The sequence below is a fragment of the Patiria miniata genome, unplaced genomic scaffold (genome assembly GCF_015706575.1).
Source record: "Patiria miniata isolate m_02_andy unplaced genomic scaffold, ASM1570657v1 HiC_scaffold_25, whole genome shotgun sequence".
Lineage (NCBI taxonomy): Eukaryota > Metazoa > Echinodermata > Asteroidea > Valvatida > Asterinidae > Patiria > Patiria miniata.
Genome location: NW_024037064.1, coordinates 11,849,469 through 11,867,214, shown reverse-complemented (window position 1 = coordinate 11,867,214; position 17,746 = coordinate 11,849,469). Strand labels below are relative to the sequence as shown.

At 41.1% G+C, this 17,746-nt stretch overlaps 2 protein-coding genes across 4 annotated transcripts in view; one reads left to right on the top strand and one right to left on the bottom strand.

Moving 5' to 3' along the window:
- The window catches only part of LOC119733051 (multiple epidermal growth factor-like domains protein 8), a 74,185-nt gene extending 64,639 nt beyond the window's left edge, over positions 1-9,546 (bottom strand). The window contains exons 1-3 of the mRNA XM_038206631.1: positions 9,339-9,546; positions 7,210-7,408; positions 5,170-5,333 (exon numbers count right to left, since the gene is read on the bottom strand). Coding sequence (XP_038062559.1) covers positions 5,170-5,333; positions 7,210-7,393 — 348 coding nt within the window. The 5' untranslated portion in view covers positions 7,394-7,408; positions 9,339-9,546. The remainder of the gene's footprint in view (positions 1-5,169; positions 5,334-7,209; positions 7,409-9,338) is intronic.
- Positions 9,547-9,577: 31 nt separating this feature from the next.
- On the top strand, positions 9,578-14,489 carry LOC119733298 (ubiquitin-60S ribosomal protein L40). Of its 3 annotated transcripts, none has more exons than XM_038206897.1 (5): positions 9,578-9,605; positions 11,006-11,123; positions 12,529-12,615; positions 13,752-13,854; positions 14,017-14,489. In XM_038206897.1, the coding sequence occupies exons 2-5, from the start codon at positions 11,021-11,023 to the stop codon at positions 14,108-14,110; spliced, it is 387 nt and encodes a 128-aa protein (XP_038062825.1). In that variant the 5' UTR covers positions 9,578-9,605; positions 11,006-11,020; the 3' UTR covers positions 14,111-14,489. The 3 variants fall into 3 exon arrangements, with proteins under 3 accessions (XP_038062825.1, XP_038062823.1, XP_038062824.1); XM_038206895.1 differs by lacking the exon at positions 9,578-9,605 and adding an exon at positions 10,064-10,159; XM_038206896.1 differs by lacking the exon at positions 9,578-9,605 and adding an exon at positions 10,140-10,162.
- The last annotated feature ends 3,257 nt before the right edge of the window (positions 14,490-17,746 follow it).

Below are 17,746 nucleotides of genomic sequence, written 5' to 3'. Positions count from 1 at the left end.
AATGAAATTCAGTATACAAAAGGTTACACATATATGGGTAATTCCACAAAGTTGGGTACAGAATGTGTGACATGAGGGTGAGTTTTTCAAAATAATGTGAAGAGCACTAAAATAACTTTTTTAGGTGCTGACATATATGTAGTGTCTAAAATAATAAACCATTTTGAGACATCTTGTCAAACGTTTTATTTTTAACAGTGTTGTTTATTAACAGATGCAAAGCAAGTTTCACATGTAACATGGACACCAAACATGAGGAATCACCTTTCCCATTGTTATTTTATAGAATTGATATGCTCCAAGTATAGAATGTATTTAAAAGGGCTTGATAAGTACATTAATTAAATTCATACATTTTTTGGCTAATCGTTATGAGATTATTGAAATCAGCTGTTGTTCACTCACATGAAATGGGCAAATTATATAAATTTGGCCCTTCATACATATTTTTTCTTGTATTGTCTGTTCCAAAAATGTTTGTCTACACCAAACGTGTAAAACACAAGGAAGCAAACCCACACGTTCAACTTATTTTGCCATGTTACCATTTCTTTTACACAAGACAGTATCCATGCAAAATAATTTTGTGGTTTCACATGTAACAATGACACCAAAATATTGGTGTCCTGTTACACGTGAAACTGATATATGGATTATAAGGTAATAAGCTTTAAACTTGATAAAAAATGAGTAAAACTTCATTTATATTAGTTAAAAATGAACAAATTTGAAACATCAGCTGAAGATGTGAGTGTGTTTAGCTTTGAGACTCCCATATTGGACAGGGTTGGGTTTCACATGTAACATGGATGCCAAATTATTGAACGTTCTGATTACATCTCAAGATGTGATGCCTAAACCATTTTGCCGTCCCCATCCTTCCCGTATCCCGTCCCTACCCCACCCCACCCTCCCCCACTCCATTCCCACCCTTCTAGTACCCATAACATATTGGACAGGGTTGGGTTTCACATGTAACATGGATGCCAAATTATCGAAAGTTCCGATTACATCTCAAGATGTGATGCCTAAACTATTTTGCGGTCCCCATCCTTCCCGTATCCCGTCCCTACCCTCCTCTACCCCACCCCACCCTCCCCCACTCCATTCCCATCCTTCTAGTACCCATTACATAACAGTGTTGTAGTCGAGTCCATCACAAGTCCCTGCAAGTCCATCATAAGTCCATCACAAACAATTCAGTCTTAATCAGGTAATAAACTTTAAACTTGATAAAAAAATGAGTAAAACTTCATTTACCGGTATATTAATTAAAAATGAACAAATTTGAAACATCCGCTAAAGATGTGAGAGAGTTTAGCTTCGAGACTCCCATTATTGGACAGGGTTGGGTTTCACATGTAACATGGATGCCAAATTATCGAACGTTCTGATTACATCTCAAGATGTGATGCCTAAACCATTTTGCCGTCCCCATCCTTCCCGTATCCCGTCCCTACCCTCCCCTACCCCAACCCCCACCCTCCCCATTCTACCCTCCCCTTCCCCACTCCATTCCCACCCTCTAGTACCCATTACATAACAGTGTTGTTGGATGCATTGTTCCTTGGATTAACCATTCCCAAATGGATGAATTTACTGAACATGCTGAAGCCTAAATCAATGCAAATTATGAATTTATTTCTTAGGGGAAGATTTTTTTTAGTTTTGTACTATTCATTCTTATGTGTTTTGTTTCTTTTGTTTGAAAAAAATGTTGAAATATCTTAATTCAAACCAGAAAAAGAAAATCACATGATGCTCCACCCCCATTATGAGAATGGAATGGTCTGGCGGTATCCTGGCCTGTGACCAATCAATGTTGACACTTCCCCTCTTATTTTAGACTAACTTCAGTAAAAATCACCAACTTTCGAACCCCCTTCAAACAGATAAATGAAAAGGACCCCATTTTTAATAGATCAGACGTTGACCATCCAACGCAGGCAAAAGCACAGGCCAAAACACAAAATCGTACCACACCGTCGCATGGAAACCACGTCGTGATATTTCCATTACGATGTGCAATTTCAGTTAGGGTTTCGGGACACATATTTAGCGTCATTTGTGAAAGCTTAGCCTCTTCTAGTCCGAGTAACTTGGACCCAACTTATCGCCTTTTTTAACATTTTGGACATGGTCTGGCGATAGTGGGGTAATACCGCGACCTGGACAACATCATCCTGTCACTGTCCCAAACCAACATTTTCCAACAAAAAACATCAGATTTCACCTTCAAAACGGCCTCCAAATTACTAGATATGCCACCTGAAGTACAAGTAGACATCGATGATTAAGATGGTTGTACTTAAGTTTACTTACGATCCGGAAGAAAAGTGAAATTTTCCGTTCATTTCGGAGAGCTCCCCTCGCGATCTTGAACACGTTAAATTTCCGATCGTGTTTAATGTTTGAACGACGCGATTTCTTCTACATGCCCAGTGTACATTCAATGGTCCCCGTATCCCGTGTGCGATTCCGTTACCGAGCGCGCGCGATGCACGATTATGATAATGAGTCACGTTTGTAAACACATACATGTGCATTTTGAACTGTAAAAGGGAATCGGGAACCAGCTTGAACTGGTACCCGCCATAAAAGCTGCGCTAGTTCCCGACTCCCTATTATCGTTTGAAATGCACATGTGTTTATAAACGTGATCCAGTCTACTCATTATCATAATCGATGCATCGCGCGCGCTCGGTAACGGAATCGCACTCGGGATACGGGGACCATCGAATGTACGCTGGGCATGTAGAAGAAATCGCGTCGTTCAAACGTTAAACACGATCGGAAATTTAACGTGTTCAAGATCGCGAGGGGAGCTCTCCGAAATGAACGGAAAATTTCACTTTTCTTCCGGATCGTAAGTAAACTTAAGTACAACCATCTTAATCATCGATGTCTACTTGTACTTCAGGTGGCATATCTAGTAATTTGGAGGCCGTTTGACCGTGCATGAACATGTTTTATGCCAAATCACGGAAATGGAATATCACGTCGTCACGCGGTTACCATTTTGTTTCGTATCCATTCCGTAGCTGAAGTGCAGGTTTTAGCGTGTCAACTATACTGCAACAACTGTTTGAGATGTTATTCATGTTTCAGCATACACAGGGAGTAGTTCTTCGGGATTACCAGGCACCGTGTTGATAAATCTGTAATCTAATCCTTGTTTGTCCTCCCCGAATGTGGTATACCTCGTAACTGACATCACACCGTAAAAAAATGACACCAAAACTATTGGCACCCACGATGGAAAAGTTGCCGAAAGCACGCGGGTTTCTTCTTGCAACAAAGCAAGGGTTGCATCCGGGTACTTTGATCGCAAGACGTTCATCCAGAAAATCTATAGAGGGCGCACGCGCGATCGCATTTAATTATCACGTCGTCACGTTTTTTAGTGGATGCGAAGTCAACTACCAGTGAGTAACCACGGTTGTTTTTTAAAAATCGTGTAGTTTTTTTCATGATTTCTGGTTGGATACGAATGGAATGCTACTGTTTCTCGTGGAAATCGTTATTTGGGTCTTCTAAATGACTCTGACATTTTACAATATGTCGGTAAATTTCGGTTTCACCTCGCAACATTGCTGACACGAAATGTTACGATGGGCGCTGAGACTTCCGTGATCGATACTTCAGAAATGCAAGACGCATGGAATAAATAACAATCAGGGAATCGTAAACGGTCTATTGGTTCAACTTTATTTGCAAAACATTATTTAAAATATACTCTTGGGAACACAGAATCGTACATTGAAGACCGAGTATGTTTCATGTCACAAAATATTCTTAAAATAAACATGGATACCATGATATTTTGGTGACGTAGTTTGGGTTTCGACCAATTGGAGGTCCCAAAAAATTTTTTTTTCTTGTTCGCCCATTCATCCTCAATAAATCGGGATCGATAAAAAATGTGATTAATTTGTCAAAAAAAAAAATAACAGCACTTTGTTTTCACTGGACCACTGTCACTGATGCATTGATTGTGTACCCAACTTCATGGAATGACCCACATGCAAAATTTAACTTTGTCTCGTCGCGTCAGTGCAACAAGGTCGTAACTCCATTCTGCAACAAAGTCATATCTCGCACGAAGACGCTCCGTGCAACAAGGTCGTATCTTGACGTCCATTGACTTTGCGTGTATATCCGGGTTATTTAAAGCGAGATACGACCTTTTGACATTCTAAAACTCGCGTTTTGCGTCATTCATGCCATTTTAGGAGATACGACCTTGTTGCACTGACGCGACGGTCTGATGATGGAATAGAGCTCAGTGCAGTACATCATGCATCCATGATATGCGTACAGATATTGTGATTAATTATGCAAAACAAGACTGCTTCGTGACCTCCAGATTCTGACCATTCAGTGGGCGCCTTTTGTTGGGTCTTTGGTATAAACCCATTCTTGTATTACAAAAACATGGCAGCCAATTGACCAATCAACAGCTTAGGCCAAATTTCTGCTTGCAATGACGTCACATTTGTTTAAGTTGACTCAGAGAGGCTGGTGCGCGGGGTCGCACAAAAACTGCATGCTCACATATCAGACATTGTTGCGGAGCTTACAGGCTCCATTGAACAACGGATGATAATGAGACAAGTAAAGCCTGTTGTTGCCAGCACAACAGTCCATCATTTGTAATTTGCTCATTATGTTCATTTAAAGCAACAAAAGTGCTGAAAATCTAAAGAAGGGTCTTTAACAACTGACCCGATGAATTTTTCTTATTCCAAGAAAACAAAATTCTAGGATCTCAACTTCAAAGCAAAAGTTGCCGAGTCATGTTTTGAATTGGACTCGAATTTAGCATCTGGGACATGTTCTCATCCAGCTGATTGCAGCTACACGATGTTGCGCACTGAACAGACGGATTATAGCAACCGCACGCTTGTGTGCATCGTGCCAACACTTGCGCATGTTTTGCCAACTTAAAAATAAACTGAAAACAGAAATTTCCGACAGTGCGTCTTTAGACGCATCGTTGGAAAGGCCTTCTTTCATTGTTTTCTTCAAAATGACAGCTTGTCAGAAAGAATCATTTCATAGGGAGTTTAGTCCATTATTACCTTTAAACCAAGTATGCTTTTCAACAATAATTACGTCAGTTCCTTTTTGGATAGCTGAAAATGATGGACTGTAGCTTTAAGGACTCACTTTGCCACTTTTGGCTTGCACTGGCCCCGGTACCAAGTTGCCGCTGAATGTGCCCAGGACGGTACTTGTGAACGAGTCGCCGTCGTAGACCGTCAGGAAGTCATAGGTACACTCTGTCTCAAACTCCTTGAATGTCAAAGTGATGGTCATGTTGGCATCCGGAGCTGAAAAGTAAAATATTCAAAAAGGTATAAAATAAATAGAATGAAATACACTAACCCTAACCGCCCTGAATCCTTCAAAATTCTCTTTGCCAAAGCGGAGGAATTTGGAGGATTGAGGTTTCATGGCAAAAGTGCGTTACTGATTTTTCAGGATGCAATTTGTCAAGGTCTTGGGCCAGACCTTGTTTTGTTTTTGCTCAGCCGTACATAAATTTAGGCCTATGTTATACTTGAAATCCTCCGCACTGCTCCAGGACGTCACTGACTCTGCCCCAACATATTGACAGTGTTTGCCGGAGGATTTTGCAGGATTGAGGCAGTGGTCACCCCTCCATGGACCATATTCAAGAAATAATGGAGGAATTTGCAGGATTGAGGCTATACGCTTTTTTACCATGAGGCCAATTGGAGGATTTTGCAGGAATGAGGCTACATCCAAGCAAGAAGGCCAAGGGAGTTAGGGTTAATTAAAGATGCATGTTCACCCATGTTTGCTGAGATTTAGTATTTCTGATTGTTAATACTTAATACCACATGTTAAGGGTCTAGGTAAAATGAGATCTATATAATATCCATTTGTGTCAAAGTGATCTTTCCTAGTTTTATTGTTATTTTTAATATTTATTTTTGGTAAACCAAGGATTCCTCAAAGTGCCTTATGCACTGCAGCTCACAAGCCTGAAGAAACCTTTGGAGAGGGGACAATGAGAAGAAATTACAGTTTTAGAGGTGGGAGGAAAACCCCAGAAGAATATTCTGGGGAAAACCCACGGAATCAGGCAGGGACTGAAAACCAACTCCACATGTTTGGCCAGGGGGATTCGAACACGGGTCACAGCGGTGGAAGGCGAGGAAATACCGCCACGCCAACCTGACTCCTCAAATAGCACCCTCTCGTGTTTGCTAACGGAGCACAAGATATATCTAGGGCCGAGTTCAGGCGGTTTGTTCTTGACACGGGTATACATGTATTGTACTCGGGCTCAAAGGGCCAGAACATGACCCAGGAACACTGCACTCGGAACATGACCACATGCCACCTATCCGTCAAAAACAATATATACCCTTGACAAGAACAGACCGCCCGATCTCTGCCCAAGAGTCAAGATACTTTTACACAAATTAAAAATCTTTTCAATCCTTCAACTCTTTCGCTACGGGGAGCCGCTGACAGCGGCACATACTAATTGTACAGGTCGTACGGAGAGCCGCTGGCAGCGGCTCGGTTGCGTCGCTATGAATAAACAGGGTATCCCCATGACGTGGGCCATATCTACATAATTTATATCGTATAACCTCTGACCCTAGTTCAGGCCGCTGCCAGCGGCTCTCCGTCTGGCCGGGGTGCGCTGCAGGTTATTGTGAGCAGTTTGTTTACGGAGATACATTTAAAGATGGTGGCGCCCACATCGACGCTCGGCGGATTTTCAGCTTTTAATTACGTCCAGTTGGGACAAAAAAGGTAAATTTAATTCCGTAGCAAAAGAGTTAACCCTAACCACCCCAACTCCATCAAAATCCATTCCCAAATTTTGGTGGATTTGGGGACCTGGTCCCGAAAGCCTGGCATGACTAAATATTGATGGAGCATGATGGACTTGGGCCTAATGGCCTGAAGCAGTGCTAGAGGTATCCGATTGATTTTGCCTAGCTTCCTGTACTGCTATTGTGATAGAAGCCATGTGTAGCAAGTCCATGAATGTCAACCAGTGCCTCAGTGGTGGATTCCATTATGTCATGTACAGTTTTGTGTTGGACGCACAGTGATCGATGGATTTTGATGGAATTGGTCCAGTTCCTAGTAAAAGACACTAGGGAGTTAGGGTTAATTAATATGATGTCAGAAACTAACAGTTGACCAGAAAATTATGTGTACCTTCTATAAGCCACTCGCAGTGGACATTTTCTTCGTAAAACCCTACTCCGTCCGTGACCGTTCCTTCCAGGTCTGTCAAGAGCGCCCTCCGGAGGCCAGAGCAGCCCGCAGACGCGGCTAAGCGACCACATCCGCATATGAACAGAAACACCGAAAGCACCAGGGTAGAGCACGCACAATCCATGATTATATTTGTGTTCTGAAAGAAAAATTCAAATAATTATTATATTTTCCCTTTCCTTGCCCATGTTACCATCAGTGACTTTTGTTGACAAGGAACTTCCCCTCTTCCCTGCTGCTTACCATACGAGTTTGTCAATTTAGTATCGGCTGTCATCTTGTTCAAGTGAAGCCGAGATCTATACAAATGTACTACTCATGGGTGGTGTTAGCCCCATAAATGTGGCCTATTTACTGGACTGCCTCCGTAAACATAGGCCACACATCCACATGTACAAAAACGTGTCGACTTTGCCAAATTTTGATTTTCACATTTAGGCTTAGTTTGTAGTTTATTTTTGCTTTAGAAGCATACTCACCCTCTATATAGGCTAATCAGAAAGTGTTGCCTTTTTCAGATGTCCATTTTACGTGAAATTTCCAGATACATTTGCACACGTTTGCGTATCAAAATTTCAAAATGAAATTTCACAAAAATTAGACATCTGAAAAAGGCAGCACTTTCTGATTAGCCTGTAAAGAGGGTGAGAATGCTTCTAAAGCCAAAAAAACCTACAAAGTAAGCCTAAATGTGAAAATCAAAATTTGGCAAAATCGACCATATTTGTACACGATGTGTGGCCTATGTTTACGGAGGCAGTCCAGTAAATAGGCCACATTTATGGGGCTAGGGTGGTGTGTACCATTACTGCACGGGGAATTCCTTGCAAAAACATTGCTTCTACATGTATATCTTGTTCAAGGGTGTTTGTTTTTGCATACAGATTTTTTTTATAAACATTTAATTGGTTTAAACAGAAAAAGTGCATAGGGCTTGTAGGGCCTATAACTATAAAACAATATAATGTTATTGTTAATAATACGTTAAAACAAAGCTGTAGGCAAGTAATAAAATTACTAGTATTATAAAGCTACTTTTGATGTTCAGAATTTAATGAAAGTCTATACAATATTTGTTGAAACTGAGTTGGCGACCATTGGCAGTTGCTTAAGCAAGTTGACCCTTCTTGACGCAATATATACATGTACATGTACATGCGCAATATATACATGGTATATGCAGCCTGGGAAAAAATTTCATACTCGATCGCCACTTTTTTCAATTAATTTTCAAGCACCAAAAGTTACGTCCTTTATGGTTATTCCCTCCACTTTCCCTCCTCTACTCTCACCCTCTCCTTTCCTTTACTTCTATTTATTAATCAGTCACTTACTTCATCGAGATTCGAACCTCGGACTCTTGCTTGACACACAAGTCTCTTAACCGCTAGGCCGCGCACGATTGCTGTTGCAATGATGAATCTTTGGCAGCATTTGAAAATTTAAGTAGCCATTGAAATAAACTAAATATTCATGAGAAAATCAATGTTCATAATGACGTATTATTGGCCGGCTCATGCGACATCATGGTTGTCAACATCATGCGTTGCTGTTGACATGGTTGACTGGCTGTTCAACTTGGTTCTGCACGATCACGATATGTGCATCCAAAATGTGCTCTGAACATGCTAAAAACACATTTTATCTAATTTTTTTCACCTTAACACAGCTTCCTGGATTCCTCTTGGTTGAAATCAAAAGGTGAGATAAACATTAATAATAAATGGAATTTTCCCCGCAGCCTCCAGCCAACAAAATTAGTCCTACCTGGTCATGACCACCATGTCCATGACCACGAATGATAACATGATTGATGATTGATGATCAACTTGATGAGAAGAATTTTACAAAGTCATGAAAGTAAAACCGTCTGTATTTATATTTCAGTTTCTCTTTGACAAATATCCCTATAACATGGCTCAGGTTATTCGAAGCATGATGTCAGTATTGAACAGTTATGGGAATTCCCGTTTTAATACCTAAATTCGTTGTAACATTGACGCCATTTTGAATCAGCTGAAGCAACAATAAATTTTTCGTCGATTTTCTAATAAAAAATATCCTCCTACCTGCAACAATTACGCACAAATACTCCACAAATCCCACTGTAATTTATAAATGAGTTGTTCCTCTTTCCAGAAAGTCCATCATTTCGCCCGTTTGTTTGGCAAATTGGAAGAAAACGGCGCTCTAATTTCACCAATTTTCGGTGCCTTGTTCTCAAAAAAATCCCTGGATTTCTCGTCGTCGCTAGATTGTTGACCCCAACATTTGCATAATCGATTGCATAGGGCGCCCTCTGTTGTTTTAAGTTACCACTATCATGAATATTAAAAGTAAAGAGCACAATTTTTTTTTATAAAATTAGTTAATTCAGTTACTTTAATAAAAGAATTCATGGTTAAAATATATACATAAGGAGACGAAGATCCTCCTTTTCTCAGCAACATGTGAAAGCATAATAACTTTAACGGATGTTTTACTGACTCGAACTTTTCAGTTCTGTCATCGATCGACGACACAATATAATCATGGAGGAAGGAATTTTAGCTAGCTGTTTAATTTTAATGTTTTTCGTGATATGAATGACTGAATGTAAAAGGAATAAAATTGTTTGATTCTTACTCCAGTAAATAATTAAAGATCTCAGCTTAAAGATGTTTATGTGTTTTATGGAGACTGTACTTTTAGTGCCCAAAACTTCCCCATTCTAAAACGTTTTGCAATAAAATTAACCGAAATTTAACCAATAGAGGGCGTCCTTTTGGTTGCACGTTGTGAAAGTTTAGCTGGTAACCTTAAATGGTTGCACGCAACTCGCGTTCGAAATAAACGCTCGGGCTACCAGTTGCCATGTGAGGTCGTCCTTTTCTGCTTGGAATATTCGAAGGTAGTGCCGTTTCTGTCGATGCGAGATATAAAATCAGTTATTTTGCAAATATGTTCATGATTTTTAGGAGACTTAATCCAAGAGTTTAATCGACCATATTCCAAAGTACTATAATAATTGTAAATTTGGTTGATATGGAGAAGAATAAAGTCAAAAAGACAAAATTAAAATCTGTCACTCTTCAAGTTTCAATGTGCATGATGTGAATTTCGCATGATGTGACGTGTGTTTTTTTTTTATAATCGCAGTGGCTATTTATTGTTAATTACGGCAGCCGTGCTGCGATTTTCAACTGCTATAAACCTATCATTACAGAACCGTCTGGTTCCCAGACCTAATAGGCTTAAATCTAATGTTAATGGACTTTTAATTTCCCTTTAAAAAAACATGATGGATAAATAATAAAGACGGGAAAGAATGTTGCAAGGTGACGCTGCTTTTTCTACATATATCATCTCATTGAAGGCTAGCCATTGCAAAACTGAAGATGAATCTGGAACTGAGAAACATTTCCAATTTCGTTAGGAAATACTTAGACAATTTTCTTGACCCTCCATCATGTCCATAGACATGATAGACTTTGTACACTGACTACTGCTGAAGAAGTGGCGTCAGGTTGCAACATTCTTTCCCTGGAGTCTAGAGATAACTACATGTAGGAAAGAATGTTGCTACTTCATGCCACTTTTTTCTTCTCATATCACCGCAGTGCATATCATTGCAAAAATGTAGCCTGAGAAACTCCAGCTCCAATGCTCATCAGGAATTTGACATTCTAAATGTCGAATTCCTGATGAGCCAGCCTCATTCAGAGTGTGCTGAACTTTATGCCCCTCCCCTTTTCAGAATCCACCAATCAGCATGCAGATCTTTGTGAAGACCCTGACGGGCAAGACCATTACGTTGGAGGTGGAGCCCTCCGACACCATCGAGAACGTCAAGGCCAAGATACAGGACAAAGAGGGTGAGTATGGCTCCTGAAACCAGAGCAGAAATGAAGGTACTTGTGATTGATTATAAGTCCATCAGATGTCAATTTCATCTTCTTCAAGTCATCCACACGTAGTGACCAACTCGGGTCACAAAACCTCTAAAGTTACAGGAATTAACCCTAACCCACCTCACTCCTCCAAAATCCTCCTGGCGGTTTTGGAGGATTCTAGAGGATTGAGGATGAATGGTGATTGAATCAAATGAGGATTCTGGAGGATTGAGGATGAATGATGATTGAAGCACATGAGGATTTTGGAGGATTCAGGATGAATGGTGAATGAAGCACAAGAGGATTTTGGAGGATTGAGGATGAATGCATTTTGAGGCAGGACTGTCTGATGATTTTGAAGGATTTGGCGTTGGTTATCCTTCATTTAAACACGAGTGCAAAGTTTTGGGATGAGGAGGATTTTGGAGGATTGAGGATGAATGCATTTTGAGGCAGGACTGTCTGACAATTTTGAAAAATTTAGGCGGAGTTGAAAAATTTTGGAGGATTTTGGAGGATTGAGGATGGTTGTAAGCAACAAGGGCCTAGGGTAAGGGTTAATTAAAGGGAATATACGTCATTTGCTTTTGCTGTAATTTTCAGAAATGGATGGAATTGGGGGGTTGGAAATATAAAGCAAATATAGTTACACTGACTTTTTTGAGGTTTTGGGTTCGAAAATGCTATAAAAACCAAGAAAAACAATCGTTTTCCTGTAGTCTGGTTCCCTGACTCCATATAAGAAGAAACAGAGCAGTTCACATACATTGGGGAATTGTAAGGTCAGGGAATCAGTCTAGCTGGCTTGTACCCGTTCATAGGTGCGTAATCGATTGCAAACAAGTGCGATGGTCAATTGGGGCCAGTATTTGAAAAAAAGCCAGTTTTTTTTCCGGCCGACCAGTGTTGGAAATTTATACAGAAATACCACTTTTCTTGAAAATGACAGTATACCAGGTGCCATGATTTAACAGGATGCTTTACACTGTCGTTCACTAACAGTCCAGCAAGGTATTTCAAAATGATTTGGTAGTTTTATTTTTTGATGTTTGCAAATGTTGTATTTTCCCTTTAATAACGTCACAGACATTTTTCGTCTCATCAAGACAGCTGAACAACTTTTGAATATTTAACAATTGTTGACTGCTGTTTTGTGGGATGTGTCGTTTTGTACACCTGAGGGGCGCATCTACATGTATGTACCCTGAGGATATTCAAAACGTCATATCCCACATCACAGCAGTCAACAATTGTTTTGTTATACCTCCGTCTAGGATTCTTTGGAGTTTGATTCACTTGTGATGTAATTGTGACTCGGGCAGCTTGAAATCCAGGGATCCCTCCATATCGATTTGCCAATAATATGGAAGCGGTTTTATGATTGCAGGTATTCCTCCAGACCAGCAGAGGTTGATCTTTGCCGGCAAGCAGCTCGAGGATGGACGCACACTGTCAGACTACAACATCCAAAAAGGTATCGAAATAATAAACAGAGAAATTGGCTGGAGCACGATTTGAACTTGCGACCTCCGGATTACCAATAACCTGGAGGGTTTTGAAGTTTTTGTGGGGGCTGTGGTCCAGTGGTTACGGTGTTTGACTCGAGTGCCGTGGTACATGGGTTCGAATCCTGACGGGGAACATGGTCCTTGTGCTCTTAAGCAAGGCACTTTACCATTATTTCTTCGTCCTTTGGATGGGACGCACATGTAAAGCCGTAGGTCCCGTGTGTTGTGTAATGCACGTTAAAGAAACCAGTAACATTTACTGCCAAGAAAAGAGGTTTGCCCCGGTGTTTCTGAAAGTGGCAGCAATATGCGCCGCAGTACCTACCTTGTAAACCCTTTATAAAGGTGCTACATAATGGGTCTCATATTTCTCATAAACTTCACTAAGCTGTCTTTAAAAACATAGACAGAATTACCAGCGCCTTGAGTACCTAATTTTAGGTAGATACGTGTGCTATATAAGACTCCGGTAAGACTTTGGTATTGTTATCCATACTCCAAAGAAGATTACCTCAAGGATTTTAGAGTGTGGGTGCTAACTCTATGGGCAACATCTGAAGGGTTTAAAAGTTCAAAAGACTACATGTAGGAGAGTTTTAAGGGGATCGAAGCAAAATCTGCAATATCAGCCGACATTTGAAGAAGAAAAAAAGTAGGGGGATAAAAAGCGCGTCAAACGGGTGGCATGGGTGGCTTGTGCGTAAAGCGCTCGCCTCTCACCAAGGTGACCACGGTTTCAATCCTGGCCGCGGATCGCATGTGAGTAGAGTTGTGCGTTGGTTCTCTCCTGTTTCACGAGGGTTTTTCTCCGGGCCCTCCGGTTTTCCTCCCTCCGGAAAAATCAAACACTTTCGATCTCAGGCTGTGCTCCGTGGTCATATATGGGTCGATGTGGCCGGCAGCCATAGGCGCCTTTACGTGCCAGCGGCCAGACCACGTTGTAGCCGCGTCCTTCGCAATTCAGCATACCAGCTGTGAGTAAGGATAATTAGCCTCCCAAATTATTATTATTATTATTGCACCACTTTTTGTGTAAGCACCATACCAGAAACCGGAACCTTTTTTTTTTTGCCTAATGAACGATTTGTGTTTCTTGTTTTAGAATCCACCCTCCATCTTGTGTTGCGTCTGCGAGGTGGGATCATTGAGCCCAGCTTGAAGATTCTGGCCAGCAAGTACAACTGCGACAAGATGATCTGCCGCAAGTAAGTCCTCCGGATTTTGTGTACTAGGCAACTAGGCAAGCCAAGTAAACCTGTCACAACGCACTCACAATTCTATTCAAATGATTCAGAATGACTATACATGGCTAAAACTGTAGAGTTCAACTAAAGACAAGCCTTTTACATTCTTATCTCAATTGTCAGGTGTTACGCTCGCCTGCACCCCCGCGCCACCAACTGTCGCAAGAAGAAGTGTGGCCACTCCAACAACCTCCGCCCCAAGAAGAAGCTGAAGTAAGCTGCTCGTCAACCTCTGTCCCAGACACCGGAGCACAGACCCTCACGTTTCATTGTCACAACTTCAACGCAGCTAATCTCAATATTTCCTTCAACTTTAGAATATGCTACAATGCACATGTACCCAAAAACAAAATCGTCATGAAAGCCAGACGACATTGTGTTTTTAATGAAATCGTTTTTTTGTCATGGCTAGTTGGAACATGAAAAAGGCTAACAGTAACCTCAAAGGTTAACTGTAACCTCAAAAGGTTAACTGTAACCTCAAAAGGTTAACTGTAACCTCAAAAGGTTAACTGTAACCTCAAACTTGAGGTATGGATTGTGAAATAAATGTTTAACAGACAGGTAAATAAATTCAAAGGCGTGGAATAAACAAACTGCTGAGTATCTTGTACTGTTCCGTTGGGTCTGTCTGCTGGTTTTGAGAAAACAAAGGAAGATGTTTACACTGTAAGATTACACTTATCCATGATGAATTTCATTCAATTTGATTGATGACTATCGTGGTCAGACCGGTGCAAGAAATACTTCTCAACCTGGAACCCAGGAATCTGTAAAGTGTGCGGTGCGCATTCTTCGGACTATTATGTGATGCTAGCACGCATGGGCGTCAATCTGTGGGGTACGGGGGGACCTGTCCACTTTTTAAAGTTTCTGGCATATCGTTTGTCCCCCTATACACACTATCTTTTATCGCCCACGGGTATAAATTGTAGCCTATATTTCGTTCTATAGCTCAGAATAGCTGAATAAATGAATCCAAACTTAAAAATGATTTTACATGATGATTTTCAACCAAGAGGTGTGCTTATGAAGTATTTTTGGTGATTTTATAAGTACCGTCAAAATAGCTTCCGGAACAAACTAAGATATTTGGGAAAAAGAGTTAAAAGTTAATTTTCACCAATGTAATGCAATGTAAGACTTATTATGGAATTCCAGCATAGCATCTGGACACATGATCCTCATATTATTTTTCAAGTGGGTACGTACATATAGGAAAGGTTTATAGGTAAATACAACTTTGTAGAGACGCACATAAACTTTTAGTCACAATCCCCCCCTACAAATTCTGTCCAACGAAACAAGAGAAAGCCAATTCGCATGCCCCAAATTCATTCATTATTGTTGTAAAATCCATATGGACAATGGCAAAATCACTACCGACCACATAACATAAACAATGATACGTAAACGTTCATGTGTGCACTTTATTATTTCGCTCGTATACCCCCGCCCTGCAAACCCTGTTTGCAGAGCAAGGGCGGATCCGGGGGGGGGGGGGGGGGGGGGGGCAGGGGGGCAAAGGGGGCATGCCCCCCCCCCCCAAAAAGCAAATCCATTTTTTTAAATTTTTGTTTAGTGACTTCGCAATAAAGGCAAGACAATGAGTACACCACCATCTTTTCCTCACAAAGCATATTGGTTAAAGTGGTCAGAAATTGCCTCAGATCGCACCACAGAGCACCTTGAATCAAAAAAAAAAATTAAGCGGGCCCCGAACCCCACGCCGTAATTTTGTTGGACACCCTTTTTTGGACACCCTTTTTGGGGACCAACATGTTTTTTTAGCCCCCCCCCAAAATTGTGTTCTGGATCCGCCCTTGTTGAAGGCGTGCGTGGGGTACGAGCGAATTCATTATCGGATTATCCTGTCTATTGAGGGCGCCATATACGCTCATAGCCGGGCGAAAACATCAGACACACCATACAAGACATGTATGGCGCGGTGTTGGACACGTGTGGAATTTTTTACCTAAAAGAACGATGGACTAACCTTGGGACTATACGGTTGGAATCCAGGACCTGGCATCAAAACTGGTGAGTACAAAGTTAAATTTCATTAAATATAATTTCAGGAATCAAGGAAAAAGAAAGTGAAACGGAATTGACATGTCATGTGCATGTCTGGTATGCCGGCAAATTATCGTTGTGTCGGGCCGGCGCAGTTTGCTCGTACATATACGTGCATGCAGTGTTGCCAATTAACCTCAATGTTGACAAGCTTCAAAATTAAACACTAACATTATTTACTAAAATAATGCTTGCCTATGTTCCTGTTGTGTACAAAAAAAATGATATCATGAAATGTATTCCGAAATTCGATGTTGACGTCCGTAAATCGGGCTCAAAATTAGCTGAGGGTACGCGCTCCCATAATGTAGTGCACTAGGACACAAGTATTATGAGATCTTTAAAGTTACACATTCTGCTAAGGCTTTATCATCTCCACTTATTCAACAAATTGTCACAAGATTATTATTATCATAAATGTGTTTTTTGTTTGGTGGGGGGGGGGGGCAATTTCCGGAAATCGCCGCACAGAATCAGCTTCATTGAGGTACGGTTTCCTAACGTACATGCACTATAGCTTTTTTGTATAGGCCTTTAGAACAAAAGTAAATTCGTTAAAGTTAAAAAGAAAATCTTGTTAGTCTTTATCGTATCCACTATCTCGATATCCGAGTCTCTCTCTCAGTCCGGTGAAATACAGTCCACCATCTGGTGTATTGACACTCATCCATCAAAAGATTATTAGTACATGTGTGTGGGGGGGGGGGGGGGCACATTATTAAGAAGTGTTTAAATAACCGTAAACCGGCCTGCATTGTTTACAGTGTCTAAAGCCATAGCTGTCGGCAGATCGTATATAGCGCGCCGTCATGTCGCCACCCCAGCTAGTCTCGTCTAATATGGCGAATCATAATTATATGGTCTATGATATGTGAACAGATTCGCTGATTAGTTATGCAAGACAACCGCCTCTTGACCTCTAGATTTTGACCAATCAGTGGGCGCTTTCTATATATTTCAGGTCTTCGGTCATTTACCCGTTGCGCGTCATATACAGTGGAATAGACAGTCCTGAATCCTCCAATTTCAATGTGATTTTGCGCACCCCCTAGGGAGTAAGGGTAAAAAAAAAAACCTGTGTCACGCGCTCTGTATCATATGTTACGAGATAAGCGCCAGTTGTATTACAATGCACAGCATTCGAATTGACCAATCAAACCATTATAAGTCCTGATTTGGAAATGAAATGATGTCACGATTTAGTAAAGTCAAATCTGATGGGCTGGTGTGCGGCTTGCATAATTTATCTGTATGTCTAGACATATCAGACGTTATAAAGGAGACTTGGCTCCGGCGATAACGGGCGATACTCCGATTACCCCCCCCCCCCCCACCCCACCCAACTTTTTGACAACTGAGTAGTCCTGCGAAGTTACCAGGATAAGTGGGTTAAACCGAAATTGCCTTTTTTTGCACGTGTTTTGTTCATTTTTCCCGAAAATGGCCCTGTTCTTTTTGCAATTGCTGTTTATTTAAACGTCCTGTGGAGAGCGAATAGCGCCGCCTTTTGTCTGATATTGGGGCCGTGTTTAGTTCTATTCATGGAACAGTCCCATTATGAATGTGCTTTGGTCGATTTGTGGCCCATTCAGAATCTCAAGTTTTTTGGGGTTTGTTTTTATGCCCCGCGGTGAAGCCGAAGGGGCATACTGTTTCCGCCTTGTCCTTCCGTGGGTGGGTGGGTGGGTGTGTGTGTTGAGAAGGTGTGGGTGGGTGTGTGTGTCCGGACAAATCTCGTCAGCGCGATAACTTGAGAAATACTTAACATATGAACTTCAAA

Coding starts and splice junctions, on each gene's coding strand:
- LOC119733298 (XM_038206897.1), top strand. CDS start 11,021: ATGCAGATCTTTGTGAAGACCCTGACGGGCAAGACCATTACGTTGGAG. Junction 12,616..13,751: donor AGACTACAACATCCAAAAAG/GTATCGAAATAA, acceptor TTCTTGTTTTAG/AATCCACCCTCCATCTTGTG. Junction 13,855..14,016: donor GACAAGATGATCTGCCGCAA/GTAAGTCCTCCG, acceptor CTCAATTGTCAG/GTGTTACGCTCGCCTGCACC.